Below are 21,358 nucleotides of genomic sequence, written 5' to 3'. Positions count from 1 at the left end.
CCCAGAAGTATGGCAACCCATGTTGGAAGTGTTGAATTTTTTTGGCAAATGTCCTTAAAAATTGCTCAAAAACCAAGAAAAAAGCTCAACAGCTGTGCCAGCTGTCGTCTGTTTGAAGCTGCCCTCTGTCTGAGGGGCAGTCTAGTCCTAGACCATGGGTAGGCAAACAGCTGAGTTGTGTGTGTGAGAGAGGCAGGAGGTCCACATCTCTCTTTCTTAGAACTGAAGAGTTGGAAGGGACCACGAGGGTCATCTAGTCCAGCCCCCTGCAATGCCAGAATCTTTTGCCCAACGTGGGGCTCAAACCTGCAACCCTGAGGTTAAGCATCTCATGTTCTACCTACTGAGCTATCCCAGTGTTGTCTTATTTGGGAATTCACATTTGTTTTAGCACATATAGTTAATAGCTTGTGAGGTCTGCACCCAATCGGATGCCCTGCCCATGATTTAATTCCTTGTAAAACATTTACTAACTTTTTACACTGGCATCGCTTAATACGGTGCATTATCGTTCTGGGTTCTTGGTAGATATTTCCAAACGCGGCAATCAAAGCTCAGTAAATAGTTTTAAAACAAGTAAAAAATGATAAGAAGACCAAATTATGTTGTGCCATACACCAGATTATGGTCACATGGACTCAAAAGACAGATAATGTATTTTTGTTATGACCGAAATTAAGAAGCCACACAGTAGCAGCAGCAGCAGCAGCATAAATAGACATTAATTTTACTTTTTATAGAGAGGACCAAGTACTAATTTTCAAAGAAAGGTATAAAATACAAATTAGTCACTCTTGAGTAGACATTGCATACAGTGTTTCAAACATGCCTGTACTGCATATAAATCACAGTATATAAAAGACAAGTCAAAATTCATTTTGACTTAGCTTCAATCTAAAAGGTTAGGCTTGAGTTAAAACTTAAAAAAATCTACTTGAAATTCCATAAAACCCTATAGAATATTATTACCAATAAAAGCACAGATTTTGTGTCTTCACCCAAAAAAATCTGCCTGTTGGAGCTGCAGAATAAAAATCTATTTGGACCATAAGGCTCAGGCAGAATTCAGTTGATGAGACTATAAATAATTATTTTCAGGGGAAAACAATTATTTAGAGGGGAAAGGACAGAGACTGCTAAAGGTCTCTCAGAAAGTCTTCTAGAGTTGCTGGTCTGGTACATCAATCCTGAGGACTCTAACTTTGGACTTATAGTGATATTCTTTCAGATACAACTTCACAGAGGGCGGAACGGGAAGGGCGTCTATGCCATCGTAAGTCGTGTTGTTGCAAATAACTGTCCTGCATATATGCTGAAGGGAAAAGGGGAAAGTCCTGTTTAAGGGAGTCGAGAGAAGCGGCTCAAAGAACATGCAAGAGCTTGGGTCTTTGTAATGTTCCAGGAGTCCAGTGATGTCGGGAGAATGGAAGACGCATGGGTCGTGGGCATCGAAGCTGAAGTTGTGATTCCACTGCTCGATCCTGGCGTGAAGGGACCGGCTGTAGCGCCTAAAACTGACCGAGAACAAGTAATCTTCCTGGGCAGAGTCTCGCAGCAAAAAAGTCCCTTCTGGCTTCCCATCTAAAAGTGCTTCTGCCGCGTATTTATCCATCACTCCCCAGTAGCAGGGATTATTATTGATCTGAAGGAGGTCAGGGACAAGACAATGGACATAATCTATCTGGGTGTGATATTTAGGAGGGGTTTCCAGCTGCAGCAGCTCGTCGTCTGTTTCCCACCGTGGCTTGTTTCTCTTCCTAGAGCTAGTGCATAGCATCACCACCTCATCATCGGAGTCCATGTCACTTTCCTCCCTGCTGTTCCTTAGCTGCTTGCCTGCGGCGGAGTCACCTTGAGGGTCGCACCTGCAGGCTGCAACGTCAGGAATGCTGCATGCCTGCAAAAGCGCTGACTCTCCTCCTTCGGCACTCTCAACGCCCCTGAGTTCCCCGTTCCTCCCTTCACCTTGTGACGAATCCATACTTAACCAACTTTCGGACGCCTGTCTTACAGGGGCAGTGTGCCGTTTGATTAAATGCCACCGGAAGGCCAGTTCGGATCGTGGCGGGAAAGGACACTTGTCCAGCATGAGCTCGCTGATATGGATCTTTCTTTTTGGTGGAAGCACCGAAGAATGTCGACTGCTGCAGTTCTTTATGGGAAAGCACTGGCCCATAGCATCCTGCAGTTTCTGCTTAAGGGAGCGGCCTAGGAGTCTGTGGCCGCAGGAACGCTCCAAGTCCAGCTCAGTAGAGGAACAGCTGTGTTTCCTCTCCTGGTTCCTTAAACTAAACATGGATTTCCCTGAGGTGCTGGCCGTTTCAGCGTCAGAACTGCCTTCGCTCCTTTTTGACCAAGAAAGCTTCTTTCCGCTCCACACATAGCCGTCCTTTCTGTCTGCGCTTCTACTCCGGCTGGTTTTAGGCCTCACATCTGGATTTTTAGGGCTCCTTTCTTTATTTTCTGCCATTTCCCCGCAAATGCAACCAGATTCACAAAAGTTCCAAGGCTACCGTTGCCAAATCCTCCGGAACCAGTTTCTATCTCAGAAAGCTTCCATCAGGTGCTTTACGAATGTACCTACGAAAAGAAAAAAAACAGTCCTCAGCTTATGTTATGAGTACATGTGCAATAACACCAAGCATATACAGTGGTACCTCGGGTTACATACGCTTCAGGTTACATACGCTTCAGGTTACAGACTCCGCTAACCCAGAAATAGTGCTTCATGTTAAGAACTTTGCTTCAGGATAAGAACAGAAATCGGGCTCTGGCGGCACGGCGGCAGCAGGAGGTCCCATTAGCTAAAGTGGTGCTTCAGCTTAAGAACAATTTCAGGTTAAGTATGGACCTCTGGAACGAATTAAGTACTTAACCTGAGGTACCACTGTACTCAGGCTTCCTTCGCTCAGGCATGAAGCGTCAGAGCCAGGCTGTTCACAGCCTTTCTGCACCTTCCCTAGGAATATCTGGTGGCTTGGCTTTCCCCAGGCTTTGAACTAATTCCAGGAAAAGCAGTAGAGCTGCAAACAAGGAGCAAGGATAGTGAACACTGCTGCATGTTCCTAGGGTTCTGAAGAGCATCTTGACATAAAGGGCCCAGCCACAGTGCTCGTGTGCCCCGCAGCACAACAGAAGCTCTATTGGAAAGGAAAGGACTATACTGGTTTCTGTGGGGTGATTAGAATTCCACTTAATCCGTTAACTTCATACTGAGACAAGCACTAAAGACCATATATTCTTCCTCTTTTTTTATTCCATACTTCCTTCAGGAGCTCAATGTGGCAGACATTGCGTGGAGACGTTCCCCTGCATTAAAAATCCTGCATGTGGTGTGGTTTGGGAATTAAGGGGTTAACCTGTTTCCAAGAATCAAGCCTTGGCTGGCAGATATCCACTTAGGAAAGCGTTACTAATTAATTGGAGGGAGAGGTTGAATCAGATAATCTATATCTGCCACAGAATCAGGACAATCGTATTTTATTCGATACGTATTTTGAAACGTTTGTGGGTGGAAATGCAAATCAAAGCTAAACTCCAGGTTATATCTTGCTAGCTTATTCCACTGATATTCAGATCAAGGCGATTAGCTCACATGGACACCATATTCATGCAAGATCCTTTTTACCTGTGGAGCTATAAATATTAGCATTTGTGCCAGCTACACACTGGAATACCCATAGCTACTTGCTTAATGTTGTTGTTGTTTTATTATTAAAAAAAAACAGACTACCAGAGTTCCAAATTCTTTATCATTTTAAATCTGTGTTTCTCAAACTTGGGTCCCCAGCTGTTGCTGGACTACAACTCTCATCATTCCTGATCGCTGGTCCTGCTAGCTAGGGATGATGGGAGTTGTAGTCTAACAACAGCTGGGCAAACAACTACAAATAATAGAGTAACAAAGGGTCCTAAAAATGTACAACTCAAGTGCCAAAGGCCATGGTAAATAGGTGTGACTTCCAGTGCTTCCAGACAAATGGAACTGTGGCTGATGGACCCCTGTATCACCCGAAGCACAATTCTAACTTAATTAGCTCTCAAGGACTTCCTCCATGGTCATATTATGAGAGATAAACTGCAGAGAGGGCTTAACGTCATCGCTGGAAGTGGGCACGCTTCCAGGACCACCACCACGCCGTTGGGACAAGTGCTGTACAGTAAACCTGCAACTTAAGGTAAAGGTAAAGGTACCCCTGCCCGTAGGGGCCAGTCTTGACAGACTCTGGGGCCAGTCTTGACAGACTCTGGGGTTGTGCGCCCATCTCACTTAAGAGGCCAGGGGCCAGCGCTGTCCGGAGACACTTCCGGGTCACGTGGCCAGCGTGACAAAGCTGCATCTGGCGAGCCAGAGCTGCACACGGAAACGCTGTTTACCTTCCCGCTGGTAAGCGGTCCCTATTTATCTACTTGCACCCGGAGGTGCTTTCGAACTGCTAGGTTGGCAGGCGCTGGGACTGAGCAGCGGGAGCGCACCCCGCCGCAGGGATTCGAACCACCGACCTTTCGATCGGCAAGTCCTAGGCGCTGAGGCTTTAACCCACAGCGCCACCTGCGTCCCCCAACCTGCAACTTACATGGGCCAAAATCACATAAAGTCAAAACACATTGGGTTCAATGGTGGGTGGGGTTGCCAAACGCTTTCCCCCCAGACGTCCGCCCCCTTCATAGTGGCTGGTGGTAATGGGAATTGTGGTCAAAAACATCTGGAGGGCAGCAGGTAGCTGAGAGCTGTTGGAGAGGGTTTTGCTTTGCCTGTCCTTTTTAGACAAATGCTATATATATATTCATGCCAGTGAGTCATTCAAGAGCAAAACCCCCAGAAGAGAGGCAAAGTAGGCCAAGAAATATTACATGCTCAAAAGATTCACGTTATGCTTGTTCAATATTAGTTCACATAAGTGTGATGTTAAGAGATGCTATTCTATACTGACACTTTCAGGCCACACTCAAGACAGAAATTAATTAAAAATACATAAGTTACATACTGGGAATCTCTTGGTGCTCTTGTCACTTGCTTTCAAGATGAAGGGTTTTCTCTTTTTCTTTTTAAAGGACACCCCAAGGCACTTGAAGTATCTAGGGCTTTACATATTGAAGGGGATTATATAAAATCCGGTTCCTTTCATGAAAGCAATTTTGAAAGACCATGATGGATGGTGTTGTTTTTTTTTAAGGGATTGCAAGGGGGAAATGACACTACCAAAATTAAGCCTTCTTCAAGATTCAACTCATGCACAACACATGCCTTTGTTTGCCTCCCCTACAGTTTCATGTTTATCTAAACACATTGCTGGCCCCAGGGAATAAGAAACATGCAAATGGAACATAATACATTTATAATGTGGAGAAAGGGCACTTGAACCCCTGAGTCATTTTTAAAGGAGTATTTTAATATTATTTATTATTAAGCCACATACAAGCTACCATTAAGGCAAATATTTTAACTCAATGTGGTTCACACACAAATAAAACAAAGTACTGTATCAAAACTACAATACGATTTAACCTCTCTTAAAAGATGGTAGCACTATGCTTAGGGGAGTGGGTGGCTCTGTGGTCTAAACCACTGAGCCTCTTGGGTTTGCCGAATGGAAAGTCGGTGGTTCGAATCCGCGTGATGGTGTGAGTTCCTGTTGCTCTGTCCCAGCTTCTGCCAACCTAGCAGTTCGAAAGCACACCAGTGCTAGTAAATAAATGGGTACCACTGTGGTGGGAAGATAAACAGTGTTTCTGTGCACTCTGGCACTCATCACAGCGTCCCGTTGTGCCTGAAGCACTTTAGACCTGCTGGCCACATGACCCGGAAAGCTGCCTGTGGACAAACGCCCGCTCCCTCGGCCTGAAAAGCGAGATGAGCACCGCAACTCCATAGTCGCCTGTGACTGGACTTAACTATCCAGGGTCCTTTACCTTCTACTTTTTTACAACGCTTAGATTCCCTAGAGGGCCTACAATTGAAAAGGCCACAGCCCTGTGCTAGAGGACAGCTTCTTCCACAGGTCTCAAGAGGGAAACAGGCTCCAAGGGGTTTTAAGAGTCAAAACCAGCACTTTGTGTGAGGTCTGGAAACCAATAAGACCCAGTGTAGTTAGAATAGGTGCAATGTCACACAATTTTGGTGACTAGCCTTCACAAAAAGCCAGGCCCCTGCATTGCACACCAACGAATGTTTCCAAATACTTTTGGTGGATGGGCTTCTCTGCGCCTCTCAGACTGCATCAGAGAGTCTAGCCTGGAAGTTACTGAAGAAGAATGGATAAGAGATACAGTGAGACTGCTGTCCAAATGACCAGTTGGTGGAACCTGCCTTTAACCACCGCTCTGTTTCAGCTCTGCTTCTAATGGCAGACCAGGAGTGGGGAACCTTTGGCCCCCCAGCTGTTGCTGAACTACAGTTCACATCAGCACTAGCAAACCTGGCCAATGGCCAGAGATTATGGGAGTTGTAGTTCAACAACATCTACAGGGCCCAAAGGTTCCTCCACACCTGCAGTAGATACTGGAGCACAGCAAGACCATGAACTTGGTTCACCAAAAGAGAAATATTATTATTCATCAAGTGGAAACTGATCTCTGGAGAAAAGGGACTACTAGTTGGCATTGGTAGCATTTTGTATATCCGTATAATTATGGTTACCACAAGCTTGTTTGCAGCTGCAGCTGCTGCTTTTGGGTCTGTTCTAAAGGGAAAATGGAGTCAGGCATCATCTGCACACCAAATGATTTCACTTGGTGATTTTATACAGATATTATACAGACAGAAAGAGGGCTATGAAACTTTACAGAACAGCTCACAAGTGTCCATAAAGGAGTAAACCCTCAACTGCCTGGAGAGCATTAGAACCAGCATAAAGCTGCCCTGCTTATTCCTATTGACTCCAGCAGGAGGTCCAAAAGAAGTCACAATTAACACAATGTGTTCTACACCAAGCTTCTTCTGAAATGTCTTCAGAAATTTCAAGTGATTTCTATGCATGTTTACTCAAAAGCTGTCCTCTCCTATTTCAAGTGTTGCCAAAGGTCTAGTTTTGCTAATACGTAGCCATAAATTTACATGGCCTGGGAACAAGATACTTTTAAGGGCTTTCTTCTCCTGGACGGATGAGACAGTGACTGGAGGCCTTCTTCAGGCAACCCCCTAGTCTGAAGTTAAGCAGCTGGCTCCCAGAAATGGAAATGCCACCATTGGAGATAGAAAGCTTTGATTATAGAATTTCCCTCTAGATGGATGTTCACCTGGAGCTGTCCTTATTATCTTTTAGGCATCAGGCAAAGCCTATCTTCGTTTATGTGAGCCTTTGGTGACCGGTAACACTGTTCTAGTGGTGACCAGTGGGCTTTTTCTGCTAGCTTGAGTGCTTCTGTTTGTTAACTGTTTGAGGTTATGTCTTTGAGACTTTGATCTCTTGGTTTTAAACTGCTTGAATCTGCTGTTAATTATAATACAGTATTTTATGTTATGATGCTTATGGTTATTTCAAGACCTGAATGCCATTTTCGGAAGAAAATCAGGGCACATAAAAAACAACAACCCGTCAATCTTTTCTTTTATGTCATATCAAAAGCCACTGAGAGGTCAAGGGTAGAAAAACCTCAACAGAGAAATGTTTTCCTTGTTGATCTCTGATGATAGACTAACCAGACACCCCCAACCTGCGGCCCTCCAGATGTTTTGGCCTACAACTCCCATGATCCCTAGCTAACAGGACCAGTGGTCAGGGATGATGGGAATTGTAGTCCAAAACATCTGGAGGGCTGAAGGTTGGGAATGCCTGGACTAAGCAATCCTATGTAAGCTTACTCTGAGGTAAGTCCCACTGTGCTCAGTGGGGCTTACTCCCTAGTGTTCACATTGCAGCCCAAGACACAAATCTGGTTCCTCATCTGTAAATGGTATGAAAAACAGTGCCCCTTCCACTGCTGATAAAAAGATTTATTTAAACAAACATAATGTTTATCACCTTGCGCGGTTGGGATATGTTGGACTATAAATCAAGAGCAATAAACCCTCTTTCTTAACAATAAACATTCTTTTGCAGAGAAATATTATCTTACACATGTCATAACCTTTGGAGAAATCTAAGCGCGCGCACACACACACACATTCTTCTCCATGTTTATAACTCAAAGCATATTTCCCCTGCCCAGCTGAAGATAAAGAGGAAGGAGCTCATCTGTACACACAGAAACAGGGCTTTCCACCGGACTTTTGGAGCAACCATTTTACATCACGCTTACATTTCGATTTCTCCCAGCTCAGCTCTCCACCTCTTCTTATTAAATGGACTGAGATGACTGAAAAAAACAGCTCTCGGGTCTTCTCTCCATTTAATTAATCTATTTCCTTCATTATATTTACCCTCGCAATATTGCTACTGAGAGACACCCAGTGTCTGTGTCCTATTCCCCGAGGGCAGATACCACTGATTTCTCAGACATTGTCTCCTCCTCTTCAAATGAGCAAGAGAAAGGGGCTATTTATTAATGTTATGCTTAGCCAGCACCATTTTGAAGGCTAGAGGAACCTAATAGTACATTAACACAAAAAGCAGGTTCAAAACCAGAACAAGGTCTTATGCAAATACAAAATTCTAAATGTACAAGATCGCCAGCATAACCTCAGTAACTTAATGTAAGGACATTTCCATTTTAACAACACAGCAAGACACAGAAAATTCCCAATCATCCTTGGTTTAGACGAGGAACACTCACATAAATTGGGATTCGTGCCAGCTGTACAGACTTGCTTAATATCATGCTTTAACTTGTTCTCCTTCCCCTAAGTCTCCATCCCAACCCCCCACAAATCAGGCTTTAATGACATCTTCATAACCCAAGGATATCTGAACCAAATAAATGCATATAGCTTTATGTTCACTAATGCCAGCAACACAGATAAGAACAAAAGACCACAGAGATATTAAGTATATTTTCACCCAGAGGGCAACACTGATGGAATGGGCCATTTGATAAACCACATTATGAGCATCTTCTTTGCAGGCTTTATTTTCACTAAGAAACAGAGCGGATGTGACACAGGTCTCAGCAGAAAGGATGCTCACATCTTCCATGTACAATTTACTTGTTAGTGGGCACACACTGAAAGCCTTTTAAAAGCATTCTGCCTTTGACAAAACACTTAAGCACGCAGCTAGCTCCCACACAGAGACAATAAAATAAAGGCTTCCTTTCGGACCATATGATTCCGCCACAGGGAAGTAATCAGAGCATGAAAAACACTGCGGAGGAGTTTGATTCGTTGTTCTTTGACACAGGACTGTCTCTTTTGTTGGTTGCAATCGCAATGGACTCTTATCTCAGGGAGAGCACGGAAGCCAACGTTGTTCCTTTTCACGTCTCTCATACAGCTAGCGACTATATCAGGCACATCCAAAGTCCATTTTGGGGGCCTAATCTGACCTGATTGTCGGTTTAATCTGGTCCTCATAGACAGTTCCTCTCCGTGGTTCTAAACTTTGGGGTAAAATCCTAAAAAAAAAGGTCATGCATGTTCACTTCATCAAATCTGGCCCTCTGAAAAAAATTTGGACACCTCTGGACTAGATTTTCTCCTACAGGAGCACCTAGGAGAAATCTGACTGATCTTCACAACAACAGGAAGGACAGCAGAAGATTGGAGAAGTCTGAAACCAGTTACTTTGGACCCTGCATCATGTGTGGACAGATATAAGAGGCCCAGAATAACACTCTTCTTCTGAGACTAAGATCATATCCAGACTTGCCCTTGCACCACTGCTTTCCCCTGGGAAAATCCAATATTTACTGCTGAATCAAAGCAAATGTCAATTGGGTTTTCTTCAGGTTGATGTTTGCTCTGATTTATTGCCAAAGAGCGGGTTTTCCATGGGAAAGTGGAAGGGCAAGGGCAAAACCACTGAGATTCCTGCACGACAGAGGGTTGGACTAGATGATCCTTGGAGTCCCTTCCAACTCTACAATTCTATGATTTTTTGATCCTTGCCTAGAAAGTATGGGACATGTGGAGAACTGCCCGGACCCATGCTTTCTAGGCACTGGGCAAGTGAGTGGAAGTATGGATAACCTCCAAGTGGCTGATAAAGACCAGGGAATCCATATGCCTGCATTTCCCTAAAGAGAGAAATTCTATCTCCAGTAATAAATCCATAGGAGCAATGAATATGTTATAACCGCATACATGCAGGCTGCAAACAAATAGTATTTGCTATCCCAGTGTAATTTAAACTGCAATCTTAGTTCCATTTGCTCAGGGTTGAATTCAACTGCTAGGTTGGCAGAAGCTAGGACACAGCAATGGTTGGCAAACCCAAGAGGCTTAGTCAGGGGTCAGCAAACTTTTTCAGCAGGGGGCCGGTCCACTGTCACTCAGACCTTGGGGGGGGGTGGACTATATTTTTTTTTGGGGGGGGGAATGAATTCCTACGCCCCACAAATAACCCAGAGATGCATTTTAAATAAAAGCACACCTTCTACTCATGTAAAAACATGCTGATTTCCGGACTGTCCGTGGGTTGGATTTAGAAAGCAATTGAGCCGGATCCGGCCCCTAGTTTGCCTACCCATAGTTTAGACCACAGTGCCACTGCGTCCCTACACTTCAACAGGATTTACATTTTAGTAGACACGGTTAAGGGATGCGGGTGGCGCTGTGGGTAAAAGCCTCAGTGCCTAGGACTTGCCGATCGCATGGTTGGCAGTTCAAATCCCCGCGGCGGGGTACGCTCCCGTCGTTCGGTCCCAGCGCCTGCCCACCTAGCAGTTCGAAAGACCTCTGGGTGCAAGTAGATAAATAGGTACCGCTTAATAGCGGGAAGGTAAACAGCGTTTCCGTGTGCTGCACTGGCTCGCCAGATGCAGCTTGTCACGCTGGCCACGTGACCCGGAAGTGTTTGCGGACAGCGCTGGCTCCCGGCCTATAGAGTGAGATGAGTGCACAACCTTAGAGTCTGGCAAGACTGGCCTGTACGGGCAGGGGTACCTTTACCTTTAGACATGGTTAAGGTTGTGCTGTTGGTAAGAAACCAGACAGGTACCAAAAGCTGCAGCCCATCAGCACTCTTCTGTTCTTAAGGGCAATTTGTTCCTCCCTCCTACCACTCAAGAGATAGATCTCTCAGCTTAACTCAAAATAGGCATGAGAATAAAACCTACTAGAGCACCATTTAGACTATAAAGCATATCAAGGACACACATTCTATGAAAGTTACCATACGCTATAAGCAAATATGTTGTGAAAACTGCTCGCAAGTTTGTTTTGTTTTTAAAAAGATTTCTGCCTGGGAGTGATTACTGTTGTTGGCCTAGTAGTGAAATTAAAAGCTAGCTTCAGCTGCAGAAATGGTAAGAGGAAATTCTCTTTTCCGTTCAGGTATTTGTCTTTTCCATTCAGGTATTTTGTAACATGTGTGTCAAAGACATTTTCTCTTTAAAAACAGTATGTATAAAATATTGTTTCAAAGATTGGTTGTATTTTAATGCAGGCACTCATTGAAGCACAACTAACTACAATTGTACTTACAGTAGCCCCAATTCTGCAGATGTTAACATGCACTCAAAATGTAGTAGATATATTGGGATTGAACTACAAAGAGCCGAGAAAACAGGCTGTCAGCTCTTCAGCAGACTTAAGAGAGAACTGTGCGGTGTTGTATTTTTTGTCATTTGGAGACTCACAGTGCAATCCTATATATGTCTAGTTAAAGCAAGCCCTATTTCAGTACAGTGGTACCTTGGGTTAAGTACTTAATTCGTTCCGGAGGTCTGTTCTTAACCTGAAACTGTTCTTAACCTGAAGCACCACTTTACCTAATGGGGCCTCCTGCTGCCTCCGTGCCGCCGGAGCACGATTTCTGTTCTCATCCTGAAGCAAAGTTCTTAACCTGAAGCACTATTTCTGGTTTAGCGGAGTCTGTAACCTGAAGTGTATGTAACCTGAAGCGTATGTAACCTGAGGTACCACTGTACTCCCAGAATGCAAGACCAGCAAAATCCAACCCATTGTTTCAGTAAAGAGGCATTAGGAACTATTATTTGTGTGCCTGGTCACATGAGTTGTGAGAATCATAGAATCTTAAGAGTTAGAAGGGACCTCGAGGGTCATCTAGTGCAATGCCCTGCAATGCAAGAATCTGAGCTAAAGCATCCATGACAGATGCTTAGAAATCTCCAAAGGAGAGTCCACCACCTCCAGTGGGAGTCTGTTCGACTGCTGAACAGCTCTTACTGTCAGAAAGTTCTTCCTGATGTTTAGTCGGGATCTCCTTTCTTGCAACTTGAAGCCATGGGTTCAAGTTCTACTCTCTGAAGCAGGAGAAAACAAGCATGCTCCTTCCTCCATGGGGCAGCCCTTAAGATATCTGAAGATGGCTCTCCTATCTCCTCTCAGTCTCCTCTTTTCCAAGCTAAACATACCCAGCTCCTTCAAGAGCTCCTCATAAGGCTTCGTTTCCAGACCTCTGATCATCTTGGTCGCCCTCCTCTGCACACCTTCCTGCTTGTCAACATCCTTCTTAAAATTGTGGTGCCCAAAATTGGACACAATATTCCAGGTGTGGTCTGACCAAGGCAGAATAGAGTGGTACTATTACCGTATTTTTCGCCCTATAGGACGCACTTTTTCCCCTCAAAAAATGAAGGGGAAATGTGTGTGCGTCCTATGGGGCGAATGCAGGCTTTCGCTGAAGCCTGGAGAGCGAGAGGGGTCGGTGCGCACAGACCCCTCTCGCTCTCCAGGCTTCGCGGACCTCTCCGCAAGCGGGGGGAGTGCTCCCGCCGCTTGCGGAGAGGTGCCTGCATGCGGAAGCCTGGGCGCACTGAGCTCAGCACGTCCAGGCTTCGCGGACCTCTCTGCAAGCGGCGGGAGCCAGCCCTGGGCTCCCACGGCTTGCAGAGAGCTGCCTGTTTGGGGGCTGGGGTCAGGGGAAGCTCCGGCGGGCCTCCCCCGCCCCAGCCCTGCGTCTGGGGGGGGGGAAATAATTTTTTTCCCTTTATTTCCCCCCCAAAAAACTAGGTGCGCCTTATGGGACGGTGCGTCCTATAGGGCGAAAAATACGGTACTTCCCTTGATCTGGACACTATACTTCTACTGATGCAGCCTAGAATAACATTAGCTTTTTTTTGCTGCTGCATCACACTGTGATAGTGAGATAATGCCATGGGGTGGGGAAATCACTTCATGCAAAAACTTTGTTTTATCGGTTGCTGTTTTTGGCAAATGATTCTCAGTCATCAGCACGTAAGGTATAAGAAGTGTGAAGAGTACTAAACTGTGCTAGACCTTTGTTTTGGTGCCAGAGGCAGAAAATTCAAACTGCATCCTTCCATACGTTAATCAATATTACTTATTTATTTATGCCATTTCTCTGGGTGGTGAACTGAAGAACCTCACTTTCAGGTGTAATACATAAATACTACTAAAATTCAGCAATACAAAGTACAAATCTCTTATTTTTTTATTCCTTTCTTTTCTTTCTTGGTACAAATCCCTTATAAAACACATAATGCCAGAGAAAAATCAATAAAATTGGTACCTTAAAAGCCAAAACCTCCCTCAGAATCCTGGAAAGATAAAAATGTATTCATCTGGCACCAGGGGAAAATAAATAAATAACAGGGGTCAGGTGAGGCTCTCTGGGGAGGGCATTCCACAACCAGGGTGATATTACTGAGAAGGCCTTATCACACTACTAGTTGGATCACACCTGGTGGTAGTACTCAGAGATCATGGACTCAAGGTCTGGGTATATGTGGGAGGATGCAACCCTACAGGTAACCTGGCCCAAAACTGCCTGGAAATGAACAAGAAGCCAGAACAGCTGATAATGTACTAGCACAATATGTTTCAGTTGCCTAGTCCTGGTCAACAACCTCACTGCCCCATTTTGGACTAACAAGGTAATTGTTTTCAAAGGCAGCTACATACATAACACAATAATCTAAGTTACAGATAGGTAGCCATGTTGGTCTGCCATAGTCAAAACAAAAAAATTCTTTCCAGTAGCACCTTAAAGACCAACTAAGTTAGTTCTTGGTATGAGCTTTCGTGTGCATGCACACTTCTTCAGATACACAATAATCTAAGGGGAGGTTATCAGAGCATGGATGACCATACCGTGGCCAAGCTATCTCTGTCCAAGTAAGATTGTAGCCGATTTCTCACCAGAAGTCGATAAAAGGCAGGACATTTTCAGCCCCTGAGGACACCTGTAGTGACAATATTGGATGCTGAGTACGGTGGTACCTTGGGTTACAGACGCTTCAGGTTACAGACTCCGCTAACCCAGAAATAGTACCTCGGGTCAAGAACTTTGCTTCAGGATGAGAACAGAAATCGCGCAGCAGCGGTGCGGCGGCAGTGAGAGGCTCCATTAGCTAAAGAGGTGCTTCAGGTTAAGAACAGTTTCAGGTTAAGAACAGACCTCCAGAACGAATTAAGCTCTTAACCCGAGGTACTACTGTACCTCCAAACTGCAAATTGGATTACTTAGGGCAGGGGTCAGCAAACTTTTTCAGCAGGGGGCTGGTCCACTGTCCCTCAGACCTTGGGGGGGCGGACTATTTTTTTTTTTGGGGGGGGGAATGAACAAATTCCTATGCCCCACAAATAACCCAGAGATGCATTTTAAATAAAAGCACACATTCTACTCATGTAAAAACACGCTGATTCCTGGACCGTCTGTGGGCCGGGTTTAGAGGGCAACTGGGCCAGATCTGGCCCCCAGGCCTTAATTTGCCTACCCATGATTTAGCGAGAGTGCAACCCCATCCAGAATAGGTTTTTAAAAATTATTTATTATTATTATTATTATTTATTATTATTATTAATTTTGTATACTGCCCTATACCCACAGATCTCAGGGTGGTTCACAAGATAAAACCACAAGATAAAACCACAAAATACATAATAAAAATAAAAACAAAAAACACCCACTCAGCTTGGCAGACAAACCATCTCCTATCTGCCTCTCTATCATATCTGGGTTAAGCCTCAGTTTATTCAATCCATTGTCATGAATGGGGACAGAATGCCTTGGGTTCTCCTTTGCACGGCTCATTCAGATGAATGGAAACTGAAGAAAAATATTACTCTTGTGCAGCTCCCATTTAAATACCCACAATTTGTTTCTCCCCCTACACAGAAATATATTTAGCTTAATTATGGATCTGCAATTCAACCAGAATTGAGATCCTCAATAGGTATTTATCATAATTCCATTTTAAAAAAGAAGTCCTGTTAACACTCCAAAAATAAAAGAGTAAAATGAAAACACCAATTCTATTTAAAATGTTTCCTTAAATACAACAAAGTGGATATTTAGTTGCTTATTTTTAAATGTCATCTCGTAAAAATTATATTCTAGCTAAGGACAGTCTAATAGTTGTATTTCTAGAAATAGAAGAAGGCACCTATTTGTGTACAAAGTATATTGCCATATCCTGAAACATCTAGTGAGGCAGAGGGCCTTCTCGGTAGTCGCACCCTCCCGTCAGACTTCAAGGAAATAAACAACTATCTAACTTTTAGAAGACATCTGAAGGCAGCCCTGTTTAGGGAAGTTTTTAATGTTTGATGTGGTATTGTGTTTTAATCTGTTGGAACCCAGTCAGATGGGTAGCATATAAATTAATAATAGTAACAATAATAATAGTACATGCACATGTGTCAATATGAGACCAGAAATATTGACACATGTATTGTAAGCAGGGCCAAACAAACAATCCAGAGCTATTTCATATATTTTGTTAGCCTAGATCTCAATAGCTACCAAGCTACCATTAAAAGGCAAGAACAAGCATTTTAGTTCCTTGTGGTTTCTCCATAAGACACACACAACTAGTGTTGCTGCTATAGTATTATTATAATCATCATTATCTATTATTATAATTATCATTATAATAAAGGACACACATCTTAAGACCTAAGTTTGGCTTTGAACGAATCGCTTCCGGAATATTTCCAGAATAGAAGGTGGCAGTGAATCAGACCTGAATTTTAGTCATTCTTAAGTGGCATTTCCATGCATGTTTCAAGACATGAGATGTAAAATGTGTGCCATGTATGAAGAAGAGCGAGAAGCAGCTACACTTGGAAATGTCATTTGAAAGAGAAGAAAGCCTCACTTTTTAACTTTTGAAAAGTGTGGTGGGCATATGAAAGTATTTTTAAAATAAGTCAGTGCTTGGTTTTGAGATGGGAATATTCCAGAATAAAGGGAAATCCTTTGAAATAAGGATGGCCTGTCAGCCGAGTATCACTTTATGCCGTGGGTGGATATAAGATACTGAAGTGACCCGTAACACAGTCAAATGCTTGGTTATTCACTAGTAGATGCTGTCCAGAAAAACCTTCAGCAATGCAGTCAAGGATCCTAAACATTTATTTGCCTATCCATTTTTTAATACACATCCCTAGAGCGGGTTAAAACTGGGAACTTATTGAATCAAAACTTATTACCGAGCACCAATTCCAACCTTAAAGGCACAGACTCATTAAAAAGTTTTGCCTTCAGCTGTTTTCTAAAAAAGAAGTTGCATTTCTGTGACGGCAGTTATGAAACCAACAGCGAGCCAGATTTTGTCAGAATTCAGCCTACTCCTCTTCCCACTAAAAAGATACCCAGCCAATGCAAATAACAGACCACCAACTCCAGTTTCAATAACCCCCCCCATACACTTTCCTCCATAATGTTAAGCAGTGCTTTTTTCCCTTAAAAAAATATGTTTAGGGGCACTCTCATTTTCCTACTCATATTGAAATGCTGCTCCTCGATGAGGCCAAACTTAGATTCGCAAAATGTTTAGGGGTATGCGCACCCCTGCGTCCCCCCAGAAAAAAAACCACTGATGTTAAGGAAGAATATTATGATTCATTAAATTTCCCAGAATGTTAAGAAACATGCTGCAAAGACGTGAACTGATGGCGATCGGAAAGCCTTTAGCAGTTAATAATAATAGTAAAAAAGCAATTTCCATAATGAAGGGGATGCTGCCCCCACCCCCACTGAGCATGCTTACCTGCTGCTTACCAGAAGAGACATGTTGGTGGGGGGCCCGGAGGTCTGGCACCCAAAAGAAGGGGTCCAAGAGGGGCTTCACCCCAGTAAGGACAGGCACATCCGCTCCCCATCAGACACAAAGCCAGACTGGATTAACTGCACAGCTGGAACTGGGGGGGGGGGAGGTAGGCTGGGCTGAGGAGGCAGGAGATGGGGAGGGAGGAAGGAAAGAAAGTGGGGGGGCAAGGAAGGAGAGTTTAAAGGGAAAGAGGAGGAAGGAAAAGGGAATGGGGAAGGTTGAGAGAGGAAAAGCATCGGGGAAGGGGGGAAGGATGGAAGGATGGAGGCAGAGGGAAAGGGGAGGTGGGCAGAACTGAGCGCAGGGGAATTTTAATTTATTTTTCCAAATTAATGTATTTTTCCAAATTTAATGTACTTTTCCATGTATAAGACGCCCCCCATGTATAAGAAGACCCCTATTTTTGGAGCCACAAATTAAGAAATTATGAATTGGAGCCCCCAAATTAAGAAATAATGAATTGCAACCGTGTAGACGACGACCCCCCCCCCCCAGTTTTTAAACTTTAAAAAATTGGGGGGGGGGAACTATAGTAAGTCTTATACACGGGAATAGGGAGGCACTTTTTTGGGGGGGGTGCCGTCCTAAAACTCCCCTAGGAAGAAAAGAAGGAAGAAGCCCCCCTCCCCAATACGGAAGGGGTTTCTTTGACCAAAATGCCAATGGGGAAGGGGCTATTTGAGGAAGGAAAGGCGAGAAGAAATGAGAAATAAACTCGGGGGGGGGGGAATTAAAAAAAAATAAATAGGAGAGAGAGAGAGAGGGAGGTGGGAGCTCCGAAATAAAGAGATTAATGGGGAGGGAGGGAACCGTGAGGCAGAAAGTGCTGAAAAAGAGGAAAGTGTATCTATCCCATAAAGGTCCACACAGAGATGTCCTTTTAAGACCACAGGCTGGAGAGAAGAAGGGAAGAGGAGCAGCCGAGAGGCCCGGCCAGCTGCTGCCCGCCCTCCTCGTCCGTCTCCCGGCCGCGCAGAGGCGCTTCTCCTCCTCCTCCTCCGCCTCTTCGTCTTCTCCTCCTTCTCCTCCCTCGCTGGGTGCCAGGCGGCCCGCTCACCTCAGGCGCCTCCTCCGCCCCCCATCATGGTCTCGGAGGATCCGGCCGGCCCGGGAAGGAGGAGGAGCGGGAGGCGGAGAGGAGGAGAGGAGGGAGGCCGGCACTCTGACGCCGCACGCCGGCTCCGCCTCAGGCCCAGAGCGCGGGAAGAAGGAGAAAGGCCCGGAGGAGGAGGAGAGGCCGGGGGTCTCCGTGTCGCGGTGAGGAGCGGGGGGGGGCGGGCTGTGTTTGGGGGGGGGCGCCTGCCTCGGCCCTGTTTCTCTCCTCAGCCCCCCTAAAAGAGAAGCGAAGGAGGAGGAAGAAGCGCTACTTCGCAAAAGGGGGGGAGTTTTGTTACCTCAGGCTGCCCCCATAGGCGGCGCCACGAGGGGGTCGGGGCGGGGGGTGAGGGGCAAGCGACCCCCTCCCACAAACAAGGACCTACTACTATTACTATTACTATTTTATTTTGTGGTGAGGGGCAAGCAACCCCCCTGAACAAGGACCTATTATTATTATTATTATCTGTGGAGAGGGGCAAGTGACCCCCTGAACAAGGACCTATTATTATTATTATTATTGTTGTTGTTGTTGTTGTTGTTGTTGTTGTTGTTGTTGTTATTGGAGAGGGGCAAGCGACCCCACTAAACAAGGACCTGATTTTTTATTTTTATTTTTATTTGTGGAGAGGGGCAAGCAACCCCCTGAACAAGGACCTATTATTATTATTATTATTTGTGGAGAGGGGCAAGCGACCCCCTGAACAAGGACCTATTATTATTATTATTATTATTATTATTATTATTATTGTTATTATTGGAGAGGGGCAAGCAACCCCACTAAACAAGGACCTGATTTTTTATTTTTATTTGTGGAGAGGGGCAAGCAACCCCCTGAACAAGGACTTATTATTATTATTATTTGTGGAGAGGGGCAAGCGACCCCCCAACAAGGACTTATTATTATTATTATTATTATTTGTGGAGAGGGGCAAGCGACCCCCCCAACAAGGACCTATTATTGTTATTATTATTAGAGAGGGGCAAGCGACCCCACTAAACAAGGACCTGATTTTTTATTTTTATTTTTATTTGTGGAGAGGGGCAAGCAACCCCCTGAACAAGGACTTATTATTATTATTATTATTTGTGGAGAGGGGCAAGCGACCCCCTGAACAAGGACCTAATATTATTTATATTTATATTTATATTATTTATTTTGCAGAGAGGGGCAAGCGACCCCCCCAACAAGGCCCTGCTATTATTACTATGGTGAGGGGCAAGCAACCCCCCCTAAAAAACAAGGCCCTGCTATTATTATTACTGTATTATTATTTATTATGGAGAGGGGCATGCAACCCCCCCCCCAAAAGAAGGACCTGCTATTATTATTATTATTATTATTATTATTATTATTATTATTATTATTATTATTTTGTTACCCCACCTTTTCCCCAGACAGGGACTCAAGGAGGCTTACAGATAAAGAGAAGAGCAGCTACCCCACTTGCCCCTCTTCCCCCTCTATTTCTGAACTCCTGCCATTGACATATCTGTTGTCTTTCTTGCCTGCCTAGAAGTGGGCTGCCACCCCACTCCTATTTCTTGATGTCTCCCCGCTGCTCCTTTTCCCTTTTTTGTGCTCCAGCAAAAAAAGGGGGTGGGGTTGGGAGAAGAGAAGAGATGACTGCTGTCTCTCTTACAGATAGGTAGCCGTGTTGGTCTGCCATAGTCAAAACAAAAAAAATTCCTTCCAGTAGCACTTTAAAGACCAACTAAGTTAGTTCTTGGTATGAGCTTTCGTGTGCATGCACACTTCTTCAGATACGAGATGTGTATCTGAAGAAGTGTGCATGCACACGAAAGCTCATACCAAGAACTAACTTAGTTGGTCTTTAAGGTGCTACTGGAAGGAATTTTTTTTGTGCTGTCTCTCTGACTTCCTTTCTCTCTCTCTCCATTCTTCACCTCTCCAAGTAGCAAACTTTGTGGGGAACCCTCCCCCCTTTCAAACAAAACAGCATTGGGTGCAAGTTGTTTCGGATTAAGTGGCAGCCAAGCTGGGATCCTGGGAATTTGGTGCCCTCCCAAGAGAGTAAGCAGGAGTCTGGCAACTCCTTGAGTGAAGAGTCACCTGTATGGCTGATACCTTTACAACAGGTGTGCTTCTAAACAGTGTAATCCAAAGTATTTGCACTACCCATGTCATTGCTTCTTGTCTTCTTTGTGAAAGAAACCCTCCTAATGTTGTGATGATGATGATGATTTATCGCCTTGCATATATGTCCCACTGTGGTTTTTGCATTTACAGGACTATACGCTTTCACTGCATGGGACACAGGTGGCGCTGTGGGTTAAAGCCTCAGCGCCTAGGACTTGCCGATCGAAAGGTCGGCGGTTCGAATCCCTGCTGCGGGGTGCGCTCCCGCTGCTCGGTCCCAGCGCCTGCCAACCTAGCAGTTCGAAAGCACCTCCGGGTGCAGGTAGATAAATAGGGACCGCTTACCAGCGGGAAGGTAAACGGCGTTTCCGTGTGCAGCTCTGGCTCGCCAGAGCAGCGATGTCACACTGGCCATGTGACCCGGAAGTGTCTCCGGACAGCGCTGGCCCCTGGCCTCTTAAGTGAGATGGGCGCACAACCCCAGAGTCTGGCAAGACTGGCCCGTATGGGCAGGGGTACCTTTACCTTTACCTTTACGCTTTCACTGCAGGTCACTGAATCTGGAATCGCACTGCTTTTACCTCTACCTCAAACCACTGGCACCGATTAGAAAACCGCCCATTTGGAGATTTCGTCGAGGGGCTGCTGACAGAAGAAAACGTAAGCATAACAAGACAAACAAAGGAAAGGAGTCTAATAATAGCCAAGCCTTCATAACATATGGAATAAGTTATTGACTTTTTCCTATCCTAAAGAATTGTGTCTGTGGCAAAATGATGAAAAAGGACTAATACAGTTGTCCATAGTATAGTAACTGAGATTCTTTATAATGACATTGTAGTCTGTAGGCATTACTGTATATGTTACCGAGATGAGCGCCGCAACCCTAGAGTCGTCCGCGACTGGGCCTAATGGTCAGGGGTCCCTTTACCTACTACTATTGCCTCTCCACTTCCCCATTCACACACCCCCAGCCTAAAATTAGGTAGTAAGCTTCTACAGGTAATCTTTTGGCTGTGTTACACTGTAAAATTTCATGCAGGTTAATGACGTTATATTAAAAAATAAAAATAGTTTGAACGTAAT

The 21,358-nt window shown here is 44.7% G+C and overlaps 2 protein-coding genes across 6 annotated transcripts in view; one reads left to right on the top strand and one right to left on the bottom strand.

The window, feature by feature from the left end:
- Positions 1-706: 706 nt before the first annotated feature.
- On the bottom strand, positions 707-17,387 carry SOCS4 (suppressor of cytokine signaling 4). Of its 4 annotated transcripts, none has more exons than XM_081913803.1 (2): positions 17,004-17,387; positions 707-2,566 (listed from the first exon to the last, which is right to left on the bottom strand). In XM_081913803.1, exon 2 carries the CDS (start codon positions 2,468-2,470, stop codon positions 1,160-1,162), a length of 1,311 nt encoding a protein of 436 aa, XP_081769929.1. In that variant the 5' UTR covers positions 2,471-2,566; positions 17,004-17,387; the 3' UTR covers positions 707-1,159. The 4 variants fall into 4 exon arrangements, with proteins under 4 accessions (XP_081769929.1, XP_081769928.1, XP_081769930.1 ...); XM_081913802.1 differs by having other exon boundaries at positions 707-2,580; positions 17,017-17,387; XM_081913804.1 differs by having other exon boundaries at positions 707-2,580; positions 17,028-17,387.
- A 288-nt stretch (positions 17,388-17,675) lies between these two features.
- The window catches only part of WDHD1 (WD repeat and HMG-box DNA binding protein 1), a 42,888-nt gene continuing 39,205 nt past the window's right edge, over positions 17,676-21,358 (top strand). The window contains exons 1-2 of one of the 2 annotated variants that reach the window (XM_081909533.1): positions 17,676-18,333; positions 20,823-20,932. The gene's annotated coding sequence lies outside the window, so the exon portion shown is untranslated. Of the gene's footprint in view, positions 18,334-20,155; positions 20,272-20,822; positions 20,933-21,358 lie in introns of those variants that run through there. The other variant, XM_081909534.1, reaches the window with a different exon arrangement.

Source organism: Podarcis melisellensis (assembly GCF_964234715.1).
Source record: "Podarcis melisellensis genome assembly, chromosome: 1".
Classification (NCBI taxonomy): domain Eukaryota; kingdom Metazoa; phylum Chordata; class Lepidosauria; order Squamata; family Lacertidae; genus Podarcis; species Podarcis melisellensis.
The sequence above is the reverse complement of the archived record's forward strand: the minus strand, read 5'-3'. Positions and strand labels throughout refer to the sequence as shown.

Bases quoted from the DNA above. Each gene is read 5' to 3' on its own strand.
- SOCS4 (XM_081913803.1), bottom strand. From the start codon at position 2,470: ATGGCAGAAAATAAAGAAAGGAGCCCTAAAAATCCAGATGTGAGGCCT.